Source organism: Lactuca serriola, chromosome 3 (assembly GCF_051521515.1).
Source record: "Lactuca serriola cultivar US96UC23 chromosome 3, Lser_US96UC23_V15, whole genome shotgun sequence".
NCBI classification, from domain to species: domain Eukaryota; kingdom Viridiplantae; phylum Streptophyta; class Magnoliopsida; order Asterales; family Asteraceae; genus Lactuca; species Lactuca serriola.
In genome coordinates this window covers 37,612,869-37,630,255 of record NC_136410.1, presented here as the reverse complement: position 1 = coordinate 37,630,255, position 17,387 = coordinate 37,612,869, and the positions used below count along the sequence as shown (strand labels likewise).

The following is a 17,387-nucleotide window of genomic DNA, read 5'->3' as shown; positions in this document are numbered from 1 at the left end:
ACATTTTGGATTTTCTCTACCAATGTCTCTTTTTTTCGTTGTACACTTTTGATATCTAATTTTAGGAGTTGTCGACTTTCTCCCCTATTTATGGTGATTTACAATTTCAGCACATATCTTTTAAAGTTTGCCGATTTTTTCCATATTACCCCAAAAGCGGCGTAGCCGCGGGTTCTTTACTAGTTCTATAATAAATGAAGGTTATTTTTTGTCACCTATCACAATCTCATTCAATGTGTCAAATGTTATTTTGTAGTTATTTTAAATTAATTTTTTTTCTATTTGTCATTTTCTGAGTTTTCCTATTTTATTAAATTTCACATAATATTTTAATGTAATAATTATAATAAATATAGTAATAAATTGATATCAATTTCATTGATAAACTTACCTTTTAATTTCAAAATTCTCAAAATTAAAACTCTAATTTCTTTTATTTATTCGAATTATTTGTTTAAATTTAAAAGATAAAAGCATTTCTATTATAATAATTAATTATTTTTTTATTTTCTTATAAATTCAAAGTTTATATTTAATTTTTTTTAAACTAATTCATATAATAAATAATAAATAGATTTTACAGCTAATAAATAAATAAATAAAATGTAACATTTAATTGTTTATTGTGAATGACGTGCATTTCACGTATGATCAGAATTATGGCGAATATGGGCGAAATTTCTTGGACGTCTGAATTTTTGGACCTCTCTTTCTCTTCGTCCAGGATGCCCTATAACAATAGCAAATGTGGGTTTCTATTACGTTTTAGGGTTTAGCAGGAAATTCGCCTTTCGAAAAGCAAGAGGTACGTCTCTCTTAAACCCTAGTCTTTCATCGTCCACGCATAGATTTATTGATTTCCATTTGATAATTTCACAATCTAGAGATCACAGCATTCGAGTTTCTTCCTTTTTGGGATGATTTACTTATGAAGTTTTAACGAATCATTAGCGCAGTTGACTGGATGTTGATAGATTAAGAGATTATTAATTAAGCAAGCCTTTGGCTGCTGTAGCGAGTTTATGCTGATTTCACTGATGTGAGGAGTATTTAATATCTATATCCATACTGCATTCCTAACAAAAGACTGCGACCTGTGTCCAAGAAAAGATACCGTCTTGATTTTCAGAAGTTCTAACCTTAATTCTGAGATTGACGCCGGATGCTTGATGTTGTCAATTGTCGTTTTTATCTGTAATCAAAAGAATTCTTATTGAGTTTTGAAGTAGCTTAATGTACCCATTTGACATTATTATAATGTTCGTTTAGTTATACTACCGGTTAAATGGTGATCCTACTATTAGTTTCTTAAGACGGAATTAGAGATTATCTGTTCTTAGAGTTCTAAATCAGATTTCCTATCTCCTCATTCATGTATCACTTGTATAGTTGTATTATAGCTAGAAACGGAAAAGACACTGTAGGCTGTAGAATTTTGCCACCTTTTTGATTTCTTAATTTCATTAGCAGAACATGTAACAAAGCAGAGTTCCATCATTTCAAAATCTATTTTGGTCAAAGTAACATATACAGTTGCATTATGACTCACCATGTACAAGAAGTATTGTTCTCTACTATCCAAGTAATTACTAATTTAATACATTATGATGTGCAGACTATCATTTGTACGTGCTTAACTGCATCCATATCCTTAACGAGGTTATATATAGCAGATAATGGAGTTTGATCACAACAAAGTTAAACGAGTGGTAGAAGAAGATAGACTGAGCAGCTTGCCAGATGAGCTTCTTCATAAGATCTTATCTTGTTTTGACATGAAATTTGCTGTTCAAACATGTTTGTTGTCATCAAGATGGAAGCTTCTGTGGACATCAATGCCTTGTCTCAACTTCTCAAGTTGGCAGTTTGGTACTTTATGTAATTTTGCCAAATTCGTAACTCATATTCTGTCTCACCACGATAATCCAGCACTAGTTTCTTCGATAAACCTAAATTTCCTTGGAGGAGTAGCTAATCATCTTTTGTTGAAAACGATTGCAAAATATGCATTCTCTCACAATGTCCAACAACTAAATGTTGTTACTTGGCCTGTAAGCAACCTTGTAAATTACCCTCCTTGCCTACTTAGCTCTCAATCGCTTAAACATTTCACATTTAGTACTTGCCATGTTACGCCAACTCGCATTATACTCAAAACACCTTTGGATTTTCCAGCTTTAACAACTTTGCATCTCAGTGGCATCAAGTTGTGTGATGATCTTTTCTCCAAGTGTGTATCCTTAAAGGACCTCACTATAGAACAATTCGCTGTTGAGGATGATCTGGAGGTATTTGACATCATTGCCCCTCGACTTTGTAATCTCAGGCTTATCTATGGCAGTGGTTTCAAACTCATCAATGTGATTGCGCCTCAACTTGAGAATCTCACAATAATTGATTGCTCAATTAATTACTTAAAAGCTCCACCAGGACTTTCATCATTGTGCTACACGGGTTATCCTCTTATGCGGTTGTGTAAAGTTGGGTTTCACTCTCTAAACAAAGCGACTATCGGTTTGTTTAATTATCATTCAATCATCAGGTATAAAGTGGGAGATGCACGCAAGATTATTAACATGCTTCTAAAGCTCCATAGTGTCAGATATCTAACACTTAACGCAGACATTATTGAGGTACGTATGTTGATGATATCATATAAGCAGTTTATGACATAAAAAAGAATCTATATATTTTTATGCATCTTTTATGTGTATGTTTCTTGTCATTTTTGTGCAGTGTCTTTCCTCATTTCCGGATTTATTATCACACTATCTATCACCTTTTAGCAACTTAATCTGCTTGACTATAGACTACAAGGATGCATACAAAGTAAAAATGTATACTGAAGTTATAAACTTCTTGTTAGAGAACTCTCCAAGCGCCACCTTCATCATGAAATTACCCAAGGCACCTTTAACATACGGGTATATTCTTAATTAATTAATACTTTCCATTTTTTTTTTGTATACCTTAGTTTCTGAATAAAATTTTAACACGTATCATGAACTTCTCAGGGCTGCTAATGATTATGCTAAAACATGAAGACGATGAGTCCTGCAAATTCTAATGAATTTGGATTTTGTTGCATCTGTTCTTGAATCTTACTTTTTGAGTTATTTTTCTTATATAATTGAAACTTTTGATTACACTATGTGCCTTAGCAAGTGGTTTCTTCAACATTGTTGAAGATTACAACCTGGACGATAAGAAACCAGTTAATATATAGACCTTTCACCCGTAATTAATTCTTGCATTAATGTAAATAGCTGATACTACATGTGTTTTGGAATATTTAATTAATAATATATATAATGGAAGGATTAACTGCAAACTTCATACAAGATCATAAGTTTACTTATGAATGATACAAAATGATCATATATCGATCTAACATATATATATATATATATATATATATATATAGTTTTAAAAAAAGTAAATCTACTTGTTAACGACACGACAATCCTTTCGTATCTGACCCTTGGATCCAGTGAGAACCTTGAGCCCACCCATCCTGCTCATAGAAAAAGCAAATTCGCCCTTGAAGTCTGCAAGACTATTAGCATATTGATCGGTTAGTTCATATGTGTCACCACCATAGCGCAACTGTTGGTCCACACCTAATACGGCTTTATTTGCCAACGCTCTTTTGTAGTAGGAGTTGGTGAACTTATGTGTCGGGTTCTCTGGGTTCAGGTTTATCAAGGGGTTGGGTTGTCCCAATTTCACCTTCTTCGGACATTGCTTCTGCAAGTAGCTTAATGTTGTTGGTTCCATGGTGGGGTCCGCTTTCCCGGTTTTGTTGAAATCGTATAGTCGGTCTAAGATGCTGCTGCAACGAGTTCTACCCATCATATGTCCTCCTATAACCCCACCCAAATTAAAACATAGCAAAACAGGTAAGAAACAATCAAAGGGTCACCACTCACCAACACTAATTGCAACAAAAAAAAAAAAAAAAAAAAAAAAAAAAAAAAAAAAAAAAAAAAAACTCTAAATGTACCTAGGAGTGTAGCCATGTCTTGCACATTTAGACCTTTAGATGTAAAGTAGGCTAGAGCCGATTCCCATGAGACAGAAGGTGAAGGGAGGTCAACCCACGCAGCATCCGATTTCAGTCCATCCCTTCTTCCAAGGAAAACTGGGTATGATGGTCCTCCTGACTGTATATTTTGCACCAGCAGAGATATATATGTTGTTAGCTTTAATTAATTAAGCCCATGTAAATGAATTTATCCTTGTGTAGGCTATTTTCAATCACTATCACTTTTTTGGGTAGGATAAAAAAATTACAATTTTTGAGTCCAATTAGATGTCATAACAAACGGAGCATATCAAATCTTAAAGATCGAGTGGGTGAATATTGAATAGTTATGAGTCTTACAAAATAAATGGCATCTCTAGCTACGATGTTGAGAATATCGGCACATGAGACTGCACTGGGGCACCTTTGCTCGATAACTTTCTTCACTATATCAATAAACGCAAATGCTGCTAGGCCTCGGTTCTTTGGCGATGTTTTCTCTGTGTTTGGGCCATCCAACAAAATCGACGCATCACACCCCTATAATTTTACATATTGTCAACATTCAAGCTAGTCTCAAAATGTTTTAATTTTAAATTTTAATATAATGATATTAAGAATGGAAATTAAAAATTAACGATTTAAACGTACATTAACCATGCAGTCAGCATATAACAACTTCACGACTTTCGGTGCTATGGTCTTGTCTTTCTCCATGAAAGCCTTCACTTGTTGTCGAACAAACGGCTCGACATTAGCACATGTATTATGGACCTTATAGTAATGGCGGATCAGCGGCGCCGACTCTGACGGCAGTCCGACTGCCGCCACTTTGACACCGCAGAGCGTTAGGAGAACCACCAAGGAAAGAAAAACACACCCTTCTCTCATCATCTGATCCCACACTGCGATGTGATGTGTAATGTGTAATGTGTATGGTGTATATGGTAGAGGTATATGTATATGTATGCGTATGTGTATGGTGTTTATGGTGAATGGGTGCATGGTTGATGTGTTTATATAGGCTACAATTGTGGGTTTTACAGGCAGTGCCCACGTGGAAAATAATTTAAAATTCACATGTAGCCAGTTCGTTTTTCTTAGAACCTTCAAAAATTCTTAGTTTAATTAATTTTTCGTATTGGGATCAACTTTTGATTAGTCTTCTCCTCGGCTTGCGTCAATACCTTTTAACCATGTAGATGTATGATTTATTATTATAAAAGCAAAATCTTACATATTTACATTCACAAGTTATTTTAGATTTTATATTTATTCTACATATAAAGTTATAGTAAATGTCAAAACAGGTCCGATTAGGCCGGTTGACCCATCATTTTTTGTTCATCTTTTAATTAATATATAGCTAATTTTGTTAAATATGATTGAAAGTTATATTATTATATTTTGATTTCATTTTCTATTAAAGAAAATTTTAGGAAGGTTATATTTATTCCAATCCCTTTAGACTGTTTTTATCTTGTTTGACCTGTTAAATTTCACTTGTTCGGTATGTTAAAAACAATATATAATCCAAACATGCTTTTAACCTATAAATTCGACAAAATTGTCATATATGTGTAAATGGTTTGCTTTTCAGGTACATAAATCATTGTTTTCTTATAAGAACGAATTGGATTTTTTATCATTATCCTTTTTATTCCTTATAAAACCGATGTCATATGTTTATGAAAATGCAAAGCTAAACCATCAAATTCGGACGCAGAGAAGTTCAAACATTTTCTTAAAGAAGCTAACATATACATATACCTTCTAAATCCTAGTTATGAACTATACATTTGTCCACGGACTTGAACAATTTGGTTATGATTTTGTCAGTAATTTTTTCTAATTTTAGCCATTTATTTTTAATCAAACAACCAGATTTAAGTACTATAATTTTATCATATAATTTGGCTGTGATTTGAATATTCAACATTAATCGGAAATATTTTACTATTGAGTCCCTAGTAATAAAATGTTATGTTTTGTAATAAATACTAATATACTATTATAGTTTGTAAAAAAAAAAAAAAAAAAAAAAAAAGCAAATATTATGTATAATCTGGAATTGTTGAGTGGCACATGCCGCACATGTGACATGCCAACACTTTTTCTTAAGTTGTATTAAACTCCATCGTTAAACATTCCTATACGCATTCTATGTATGATCCTCCATCATACGTAACGCGGTACAAGTTGTATCACCAGATTATAAAAATACGACCACTCAAAATCAATCACATTAATTGATTCACACATTTGTAAGCTATTGAATTGCATTTTTAAGTTGTCGAGTTTAAATGGTCGTACCATAAAGTTGGTAATTTCACCAAAATTTTCGGAACAGCCTTCGTGATATACCAACGTTTGTTTTTCTTTTCTTCTGGCAGTAATAGGAAAAACCATTGGCGGTGGCTCCACTTGAGCAAACTGCAATCCCAATCTCGAGCATCCAGGGGTTCCGAACGATCCACTTCAGGTTTGAGTTCGTGGTGGGAAACATAATTTTCTACGAGGTTTAAGAATAATAAAAAGAGTAAATTATACGAATGGTCCCTATGGTTTAGGGTAATTTGCGTGTTTGATCCCTAACTTATTTTTTTAACTCAGAAGGTCCTATTGTTTGTTTTTATTACACGCTTGGTCCATGTCTTATCTAAAAAACTATTTTACCCTTGATTTTTAAAATATTTAAATAAACACACCCCAACCCTAACCCCCTCACCTTACTTATTTATCTATTCCATAATTTTTTCCTATTCAAATAATAGTCTTTTTAGGTAAGATAGGGACTAATAACGTAACGAAAACAAATAGTAGGTACCAATCACGTAACAAAAACAACAGTAGGGACTTTCCGAGTTAAAAAAAATAAGTTAGGGACCAAGCGTGCAAATTACCCCAAACCATAGGGACCATTCGTGTAATTTACTCTAATAAAAAAAGCCTGAAGCATAAGAGATTTAAATTTAAGAATTATATCATTTTTAATCATAACATTTCGAATTATAATAACTTTTGGATCATAAGACTTAAAGATCATATATATTTTGAATAATACTAATATTTTAGTTCAAATCATTTTCAACCAAAATAAAATTCATATGATTTTGGATCTGATATTAACTATTCAACCAAATCAAGTTTTGGATCATTATATTTTTAAAATCATAGAAGATACGATTAAAGATCATAATAGTGTATCATCATATTTTCAACAAATCAAGTATTTATCTCCTAAAAAGTTTTAAATAATAAAATATATATTTAAGTATCAAAATATTTTGAATCAAAATAAAGTAAAGATCATAAACATATTGAATTATAACTCAAAATGTCAAAAACTCCGTTTAAAACAAGAGCTTATGTTCTATATAATAATTTTCTAAAATACTTTGTAGAAAAAATATTTTTATTTGGAGTTTTCGGTGTTTTTATCTCAATTCTTTATATATAATCAATACTTTTATGATTTTACCTAAAAAAAGGGTTGATTTACTAATCTTTTTCACTTAAAAGTTGCAAAGATAATAATAATAATAATAATAATAATAATAATAATAATAGTTTGCCATATTTCTTTATGGAACAACCTCACAAAGTTTTAATTGTTGCATTTTTAAACTTATAATGATCAATTTGATCTATACAACTAAAAATATATAGAAAATACAAAAGAATTTGTTTTCCTTTTTTTTCTGATAAAGGTAGTGTTGGTCATTGGAATTAATCGATAATCGTGCATTGAAGTGTGGGCGAGTGGTCGGCATCGGCAAATTCTTGCCCATAAAAGCTCTAGGGATGCAACAATGAATTCAGATCTAAGATTTGAATATTATTAAATTATGAGTCTAATTTTTAATATACAAGAGTTTGTTAATTATTCATTATTCGATCATTCATAAAAATAAACATTATACTACGAGATAGATATGATGTGCGTATAGTTACTTTGATACTTGATATTTTTCCACAATGATTTTCTCTCGTTGTAAAAAGTCTTTTAGCGTAACAATATCTTATTTTTAAGATTAATGGTTCAAGTTTCGTTTAAAACATAGGCTAGTGGTCAACCTATATAATATGGGTCAAATACATAAAACAAATACAACCTAAAATACAATTAATCTATGATAACTCCGTTTTGGTCCATCTTTATATGCGAACCATCAAGTGACACTCTTTAAATTATATCAGATTGTCGGTCTGTCAGGGTTACTAGTCGATATCCAACAAGAAATTGCTCTCAATCACCCATATCCCCTCCACATTGCTTATGACCCACATAATTAAGATAAACTCACGATTATTCGATTCTACTCCACTTTGCAACAACACTTGATTTCTTACTTCATCCCCACGACACAGACGACTCATACCCATAAAAATACAAGCATAAATAGCTCAAGGGCTCTACTTTCTAATGATTACTCTCATTTGACATACTATGTTTGGGATTGTTGTGAATACTTAATGGATTTTGATTAAATCAAAAGTGAAAATTTTATCCATGATTTTGAGGTGTTTCAGATAGGTTGCAAGATCTTGAGTTTTGTCCCTAAATCTTCATGTTATTGATTGTTGGAGTGGTGAGATCTTATAAAATTTGCAACTTTATGAAACTTCGGGCCATTTAGTGTGTTTGGTGCTTTGGATCTGGATTTGTAGTGAGTTTTGGTATCATGCATGAATTTTTGGTCAAAACCCTCATTTTGACCTAATAAGAGCCCAAGACATGCATTGGACATGCATGTCTGGAAAGTAAAGGTTTTTATGTTGTTTTATGATGCTAGAAACATTTTTGGAAATGTTGAACTAGAAGTCTTCAATATTAATTGCTTAATGAATTAAGCCAAGTTGTGTTTTGCCCTTTTTGGACCTAGGAATGAAGCCCTTACCTCTTGGAGAGTTTAAAGGGATAAAGTTGGAAACTTTATCCACTTAGACCATTGTATGGACCAGATCTGAGCTTTGGAGCCCTTAAAATTGAAGAAGATGACTTAACCCATTAAGCTATTAGGAACCTAGTGCCCACGGCGTGGCCTAGGTCTCCACGGTGTGGCAAATAGGCTAAGACTCGTCTATTTTGTCATTTAGTGGCCATGGTATGGTGACCAATCAGAGTGACTTTTTGACTTTGACTGTTCACCGTTGACTTTGACCAATTTTGACTTTAGGTCATTTGGGATACTTTGAGTAGTAGATTGAGGCTTGGTCCCTGTATGTCGTACATGTGACCCGTAAAGTCGGTAGTAGGAGCAACATTCAGTTTTTTCTATCTTTCTACCATTGAGGTGAGTTTTACTTCACTATACTTATGGGTTAAGGCATCAATGCCATCCCACTGGATTATATATCTTGGTATATTGGATGATGCTATGTTTATTATATGATAGACTGGTAGATTTGTATGATTACTTATGTTCACTAGATATATGTTAGACCGGTAGATTTGTATTATTAGTTGTATTTGTTGGTTATTGATTATTATCGTATATGTCAACATAGTATGGATTGTTGGGTTGAGTCGGTCATGCTTTGTGCTGAAGGAAAAGATACATGGGGCGGTCCGGATAGACTAAAGGTATGTAAGGCGGTCCAGTCAGGCCGAAGGCCCAAGGAGCGGTCTATATAGGTTGTAGTCCTTGTGAGGCGATCTAGTCAGGTTGGAGGCTCATATATGCATGTTGTTATATGTTTAGTTGTGTGTGGTACTTTAGGGGGGGGCTCACTAAGCTATGGCTTATAATTTGATTGTTATGGTTTCAGGTACTTTTGAAGACAGAGGCAAGGCGAAGGCGTGATCGTACACATCCTTCAGTGATATGTTTTGGAGATTTTATGATACTTTGACTTTGGGTTAATCGTATCTGATACTTGGTTTTATGACTTGGGTTTTGATTGAAACAATGCTTTTACTTCAATTGAAAAATGAAAATTTTACCGTGATTTTTGGATGTTACAATATATATATATATATATATATATATATATATATATATATATATATATATATATAACATGTGGGATTTAAATCCATATGTACTCATCATGTTTCCCAACCTGACCCACTCAGCTTCTTTGTATCACAAGTAGCGGTACAAAGGTATATGCATGATGAGAGATGTAGACTATTAGTCTAAGACACTTAAGGCATGTTTATGCTCATGTTTTGTATATTTATGACATCCCAAGTTTTAACAAATTAATGGAAAACATTTCTTCGAAAATACTTTTACGGGACCAAATTCCACATTTATAAACAAACTCTGTTTTTAAAATAAGCATAAATAAAACGGTTTTTTCTTACCGAGAAAATTGGGGATGTCACATTAATTTAATAATCACATAATAATTCAACAAATCAACTATCTATTTCCAATTAATATATTAATCACATAAGATATTAACAAATCATTTTCCCACTGTAACATCCGACTCCCAGGTATAAATTTGAAAACCTTAGAGTCATATTCTTAGACCTACTTGACGAGTTGGTTGCCCCCAACTCGTCGTGTAGAAGCGAATTAGGTCGCGTGATTTACGAGGTCTACTCGACGAGTTGGAGGACCCCGACTCGATGAGTAGGAGCTGGAAAATGAAACCCTAATTTTTAGGGTTTTCCCCCTATATAAAGAACTTAATTAGCCTCTTGTGGCCTCCCTTACCACTTCATTACCCAAAGAAGAAATCCTAGTCATTATTTGTTGTTTCCTTGAGCTTGTGAGACTAAAAAAGTGCTTTTGGTGTATGTTGTTCAAGAAGTTGGAAGGTTGAGAAGCGTGGAACGGGAAGGAGCTTGTAGATCTAGCATCTACAACGTTTCGGAATCCATTTGAAGGTAACAAGTTGTTACCTTGATCATTCTAGCATTACATCCCCTTTTTCTTGGGTTTAAGGCCATTTTCAGTATATTTGTGGAGCATTTCGGGTATTGGTCATGATCTGAAGTTATAACTTCAGATCTGGACTCCTCTATGTCCCTGTAGTCATAAAGTTATCGGATTTAGCAATCTTTGCTTTTCTCCTTGGATTAAACCCTTCCTTTAGCTTGGTTTTGGCATTTAGGACCATGCATGTACGTAAAGTTTGCAACTGTATGTGGAAACCATGCCCTAGGAGGTTAGATCTGCAATTTGGAACTTTGGGGTAGCTTAAAAATGTCTGAATGAGTAATGGATAGAAGAGACTCGACGAGTTGCATGGCCAACTCGACGAGTCGGATGAAGATTGCATGTATTAGTTATGCATGTACTCGACAAGTCAGTGAGAAGACTCGACGAGTTAGTTAGGGTTTTTCCCGACATTTGGACATCGCATGGACTCGACGAGCTGGATGGGAACTCGATGAGTCAACTAGGGTTTTCACAATTTCTCGAGTTCTGGAAGGACTCGACGAGTCAGTGAGCTACACTCGACGAGTTGGGTCAACATGGACTATTGATCTTGACCGTTGACTTTGACTTTGACCAAGGGTTGACCAGTTTGACTTCTGGGGGTATTTTAGTAATTTAGGAATTTATGGAAGTGGATCATTGGTGGATGTAGGTGTTGGAGTTGGAGCATTATTTGGAGGAGTTTGACAGTATCACTCCGAGCTACTTGTGAGGTGAGTTCTTCTCACTATATCAACAGGGTCTAAGGCACCAATGTCGGCCCTTTCGGATTTGTATTCGGGTTTATTGTATGATATGCTTATTGATTTGCATCTAGGTAGTTAGGATGGTGATATGCTTAGTGACCTGGTAGGTCGGTATCCTACTATATAGGATGATGTTATGTTAGTGACCGGTTTAGGTCGATATCCTAGTAATAGGATGTTGCAATGATTAGTGATCTGTTAGATCGGTTTGACTGTTATATATATATATATATATATATATATATATATATATATGCTAGTGTATGATATTTATGTGCACATGTTTGTTTGATTTGGGGTTTGGGTTGAGGCAGACATGCTTTGTGATGAAGGCCAACATACCCTGGGCAGATCGGATAGACTGTAGACCCAGGAGGGCATACCAGTCAGGCCGAATGCCTGACAAGTGGTCCGGATAGGCTGAAGGCCCTGAGAGGCAATCCAGACGTGTTGATGGGTCGGAGAGCGGTCCAAATAGACTAATGGCCCTGCGAGGCGGTCTAGTCAGGCTGATGGCTCATTATGCATGTTGTTTGTTTATATGATATGATTATGATTATATGGTGTTGGTATTTTCGGGGAACTCACTAAGCTTCGAGCTTACAGTTGTTGATTTTGTTTCAGGTACTTCTGATGATCACGGGAAGGCGAAGGCGTTATCGTACACCTCCTTATGTTTTCATGATTTGATTATGGGATACTCTGACACTAAACCATCTTGAAAACAAGTTTTGTAATAATTTTTGGTTTTTGAATGTTTAAAAAAGTTTAAATTTGGCATAATTTTTTATGGGTGTTACAAGTTGGTATCAGAGCCTTGGTTTGAATGAATTGGAGGAAACACTCGTGTGTCTCCAGTCTCAAACTAAGGACAAGAATTTTTAAAATGATTTTTCAAATGCTTTTCAAAATAATAAAGGAGAATGCAAGTGTATGATCAGTTGGAGCCAATAAGTAAACCCCTAAATGCCTTACAGGTTATTTGATTTTGTGATATGTTAGAACAACATGCTAGTACTAGGCTAGGGATCTTTAGGAACTGCATGATAGAATTGCATGATTATATAATGCATGATATCCTAGGGTTTTTCCTTATATGAAATCGACATCATTATTGTAGTTTCTTTGTGTATGCATCATGGTCATACATAATTAAGATCTTATAGCCTAAGAATGTTTGGTTTGGCCTTATTCCTGTTCTTGTTTGATGAAGGGCTTAGGGTAGGATCAGGTATTTGAAAGTCTATAGGGTCCAGCGTTATGTATGACTAGCATACACGAGTGCTGCAGGGTTAGTGGAAGTTTTGTGGGTGGGTTGTGCGAGGTCGGTAGGCTAGTATGATATATTTAGCATTCCTATAGGAGTAAGGATTTAACGTTCTCTATGTTTATGTATATTGTTAGGGCGTTGTGATGATACTTGATACAAATATGGGTAGGTGTGCAAGGTATTATGGGCCCGTACTATTGAAAGCACAGGACCCATACGCGTAGCAAGGAAGTCACAACTCCTAGGGTTTAGTTGGGAGTTGGTTCCCCGTTATTTATACGAATTATCTAATATTTTCCTGATGTATTTTCAGTATGGTGGTTACGAGACGCTTTGTGACTGGATCCGGATCAGAATCAAGAGATGTCGGTCAGGAGGGACCGACAGTGCCCGAGGTTATTGGTTAGATGAGGTCGGATGAGTTGGACACCAGGATTCGAGAGATCATGCATGATGAGGTTGCTACCCTGTTTCGGGCACAGATGTCAGAGATGTTTGGTTCTATTAAGACAGCCATGGTTGAGTATTTCGACAAGCGCTATGCAACCCTTGTTGAGAAGGTTGCCGTAGTAGCCACATCAGCTGTAACGGCAGCAGGGGGAGGAGCTAGTCGGACTTTTCAGTACTGGTACTTCGATAACATGAAGCCCACGACTTTTGATAGGATACAGGACCCGATTGTAGCCATGATGTGGCTATCCAATGTGGAGGGATGTTTCTTCACATGCTTATGTCCTGCTGATCAGAATGTCAGATGTGCCCTGAACCTGTTGAGGTCCGGGGCAAAGGACCAGTGGAGGTTGATGACTGGATTGTATACTGATGATTAGAGAGTTGCAGTTACTTGGGAGCAGTTCAGGGATATGTTCTGCACCCGCCACATTCCGCAGGTCGAGCGGGAGCGGTTGGCATAAGATTTTTTGGATCTGAGACAGGGTACTGAGATGGTGACGGAGATAACCCATATGCTCACACAGAGGGCGATGTTCTGCCCGGAGTTTGATTTTGAGTAGGCTCAGATGACACGTTATCTGAGCATGCTCATGACTGACATCCGTCAGTTTGTTGCTACCCAACAATGTGATACTTTACTGGAGTTACAGGAGGCCGCTAGGCGGCGGGAGCTTGAGATTTGAGTTACAGTTGAGAGAGCAAAGGCAGGCTCCGACGTAGTCGCAACCGGCGCCAAAGTGGTCTAAGATCGATGATTCTAAGACGGGAGGACAGCATGGCCGCACTTGTGGCAAGTGTGGAAAGGGTCACTAAGGGGTTTGTAGATCGAGCAGTGTGTGCCGTAAATGCGGAAAGGAGGGACATTTTGCGAGGGATTGTCGCCATACAGCCCCGGTTCAGGATATGAGGATCTGCTACCACCGCCATCAGGTTGGTCACGTGAAGACCAATTGTCCACAGCTCGTTGCCAGGCCGGCGCAAGCTCCAACGTTGGCTACACTGAGGATTACTGACGGGAGTCATGGTAGAGTAGCACCCCCGAGGGCTCAGGGATGTGCCTTCCAGCTTACAGCAGAGAAGGCCAAGGCAGCACCAGATGATATTTCTATCCCTTATCTTACTGATTATATTTGTTTTATGCTTATATGTTTGTAGCTGTGATTAGGTACATTCTTAGTGAGCTCTTTACCTTGTAACATCCATAAAATTCATGTCAAATTTAAACTTTTAAAAATATTTCAAATACCAAGAGTTATTACAAATTTTTTTTCAAAATAGTTTCAAATCAGAGTATCTCAGAAATCCAAATCAACATATGAGGAAGTGTACGGTCATGCCTTTGTCTTCCCGCGGTCATCCGTTGTACCTGAAACAATAATCGACAAATGTAAGCTCGAAGGCGTAGTGAGTTACCTCCAAATACCAACCCCATACAACCATAAACATATCATATAACAAACACAAAACAACCATGCATCTCAAGTCTACAGTGTGACTGGTCTGCCCGCACCGGGCCTTCAATCCACCTAGTCTACTCTCTGAGTCTACAATATGACTAGACCGCTCGCACCGGGCCTTCAGTCTATGTGGCCCACTCTCCGAGCCTCGGCACGTCTGGACCGTCCTCCCGGGGCCAACATCCTATCCGGACTGCTCGTCGGGCCTTCGTGCTGACTATGTGCCCTCCTGGGCCTGTAGTCTATCCGGTCCGCCCTGGGTATGTTGGCCTACAACACGAAGCAGGACCCGCCTCAACCCAACCTCCTTACCAATCAAACACTCATGTGCACATAAATATCATACGCTAGCATGTAGATAACAGATAATCATACCGATCTAACAGATCACTAACATAGTAACCATCCTATAACCAGGATACCGACCTAACCGGTCACTAACATAACATCATCCTATATACCAGGATACCGACCTAAACCAGGTCACTAACATAATACCATCCTAACTACCAGGATTCTGATCTAGTAGATCAATAAACATATCAAGCAATACCTGGATACAAATACGATAAAGGGTCGTCCTTGGTGCCTTAGACCTTGTTGATATAGTGAGGATAACTCACCTCGAAATGCTGGTCTGAATTGAAGTATCGACTCCCGTAGTGGTGTCTCACTGAAAATCTCGAACTATCCAAAATAATGAATGTTGAGTCAACATATGGGCTATCAATCCTGACTAAGGGTCCATATAGTCCATTTTTTCTTTTCTCTAATTTGGACCAAGGCCCAATACCAAATCCATGATCCAAAAGTCCACATATGCAAAGCCCATTATTGGCCCAATTTACCAAATGGGCCCAACTCCCTAATTGGTTAAATTTGGATTTAATTTGAAAGAAAAAGAGAGGGAGGGGCTGAAAGTGTTAATATGAATAAAGGTTTGAATGTTGACGAGGGTTTATAACCCGTCACCCTTATTCCCGTAACCCAACCCCTACTTCAACTTCTTCAGCCGCCACCACCTTATACCTCCACTCCCTCTAGCCACCATTCATTGCCGTTGCCGAAGAACACCAGAGCATCCATTGTCAACCACCAAAGCTGTGACAACTTGACACTTTTGCGCTGAGAAATCAATCCATATATCTATAAGTGGCTTGAATTTAGCATCTTTTAATAGTATATGTTAGGGTCGAATTGTTGTAATAATTGAAGTTTGTATTTGGAGTCTTCGAACGTTTTTGTAATGTATTTTACTAGGGCATAATATTCGAAGCTTAATGTTTTAGTCCTTAGAATATTTTTTGTACACTTTCCTCTCCTATAAATAGGAGTGGTTACTAGGTTCTTAGTAACGAAGTTTTTACAGAATATTAATTGTACTCTGTAAACTTTGCAAAAGCGTAATACGAGCCAAACAGATTATATTTACATTCGGTGTTCAAATCTCACACTCATACTTTGAATTCATTCTCTAATTCATTCAATACTTGATTCTTTGATTCATCAATTGGTATCAGAGCAGGAATCATATCTCTGATCTGATTTTCACTGTATTCAAAAGGTTTTTGAATCAACTTTTTGATTCAAAAGTTTCCGCACTTTTTAATAGTGAAAAATTTCTTAGATCTAATGTGATTCGATTCTGCACTTAATTCATTGAATCGAGTGTTCTTAGAGTGATTATGATTTGAATCATATAGTTTGTTGTCAAATTTTCAAAGTTTCTTCAAAAATTCTCAAGGTTTTGTTCCGTGCAACAATGGCGTCATTCAATCTGAATTCCATGACTTCATTTTCTCGTCTTCTAGGATCATCAACCAAAATTCCTATGCTAGTTTCTGAGTATTATGATCAGTGGGTTGATCGTATGCAGGATTATCTCAACGGCTTGGATGAAGAACTCTGGAAATGCATCACTGGCGATCTGAATCCACCAACGAATGTTCAACTAATTGGTTCTTCCTCTGGTAATTCTGAAGTTGAAAATCAATCTGATCGACTGAAAAAGCTGGAGAAAAGGTGTGTAAGGGAGTTGAGAGAAGCTTTACCCCTATTGTGTACAACTATGTGAGAAGTTGTACAACAGCAAAAGATATCTGGAACAATCTTAAGGAAAAATTTCAAGGAAGCGAGAAGACGAGGGTTAATTCTGTCAAGCAGTGTTTAGTAGAGCTGACAGACTTCAGACAGAAAGATGGGGAATCAATTGAACTATATTATGATTGTCTGAATGAGTTGATATGTCGATGCAATCGATATGGGATCACTAGATCAGCAATGGAATTCAATCTGATATTTGTCATGGGACTTCGAAAGGAATGGAGGAGTGTAAGTATGATGGTGAAGAACCAACAGAGCTTTGACACATCTACATTGAATGACTTGTATAACCAGCTTAAAACTCATGAAGGCGAAGTGAATGAAATAGTTGAAGAATCGAAGGCTATGTTGGGAGGTCCACTAACTTTGATGTCAAAGATTTCTGAGAAAGATGCTGAGAAGGATGCTTCGGATGAAGATGAAGGGTTCATCATG

The 17,387-nt window shown here is 36.3% G+C and overlaps 2 protein-coding genes across 2 annotated transcripts; one reads left to right on the top strand and one right to left on the bottom strand.

Moving 5' to 3' along the window:
* The first annotated feature begins 1,676 nt into the window (after window positions 1-1,676).
* Window positions 1,677-3,042, top strand: LOC145095146 (F-box/LRR-repeat protein 25-like). The gene is made up of 3 exons (XM_079033076.1): window positions 1,677-2,633; window positions 2,737-2,924; window positions 3,015-3,042. Exons 1-3 carry the CDS (start codon window positions 1,677-1,679, stop codon window positions 3,040-3,042), a joined length of 1,173 nt encoding a protein of 390 aa, XP_078889202.1.
* Window positions 3,043-3,312: 270 nt separating this feature from the next.
* On the bottom strand, window positions 3,313-5,000 carry LOC145094347 (putative peroxidase 26). Its single transcript, XM_079032585.1, has 4 exons — window positions 4,676-5,000; window positions 4,385-4,564; window positions 4,004-4,163; window positions 3,313-3,863 (listed from the first exon to the last, which is right to left on the bottom strand). Exons 1-4 carry the CDS (start codon window positions 4,916-4,918, stop codon window positions 3,442-3,444), a joined length of 1,005 nt encoding a protein of 334 aa, XP_078888711.1. The 5' UTR covers window positions 4,919-5,000; the 3' UTR covers window positions 3,313-3,441.
* Between the last annotated feature and the right edge of the window lie 12,387 nt (window positions 5,001-17,387).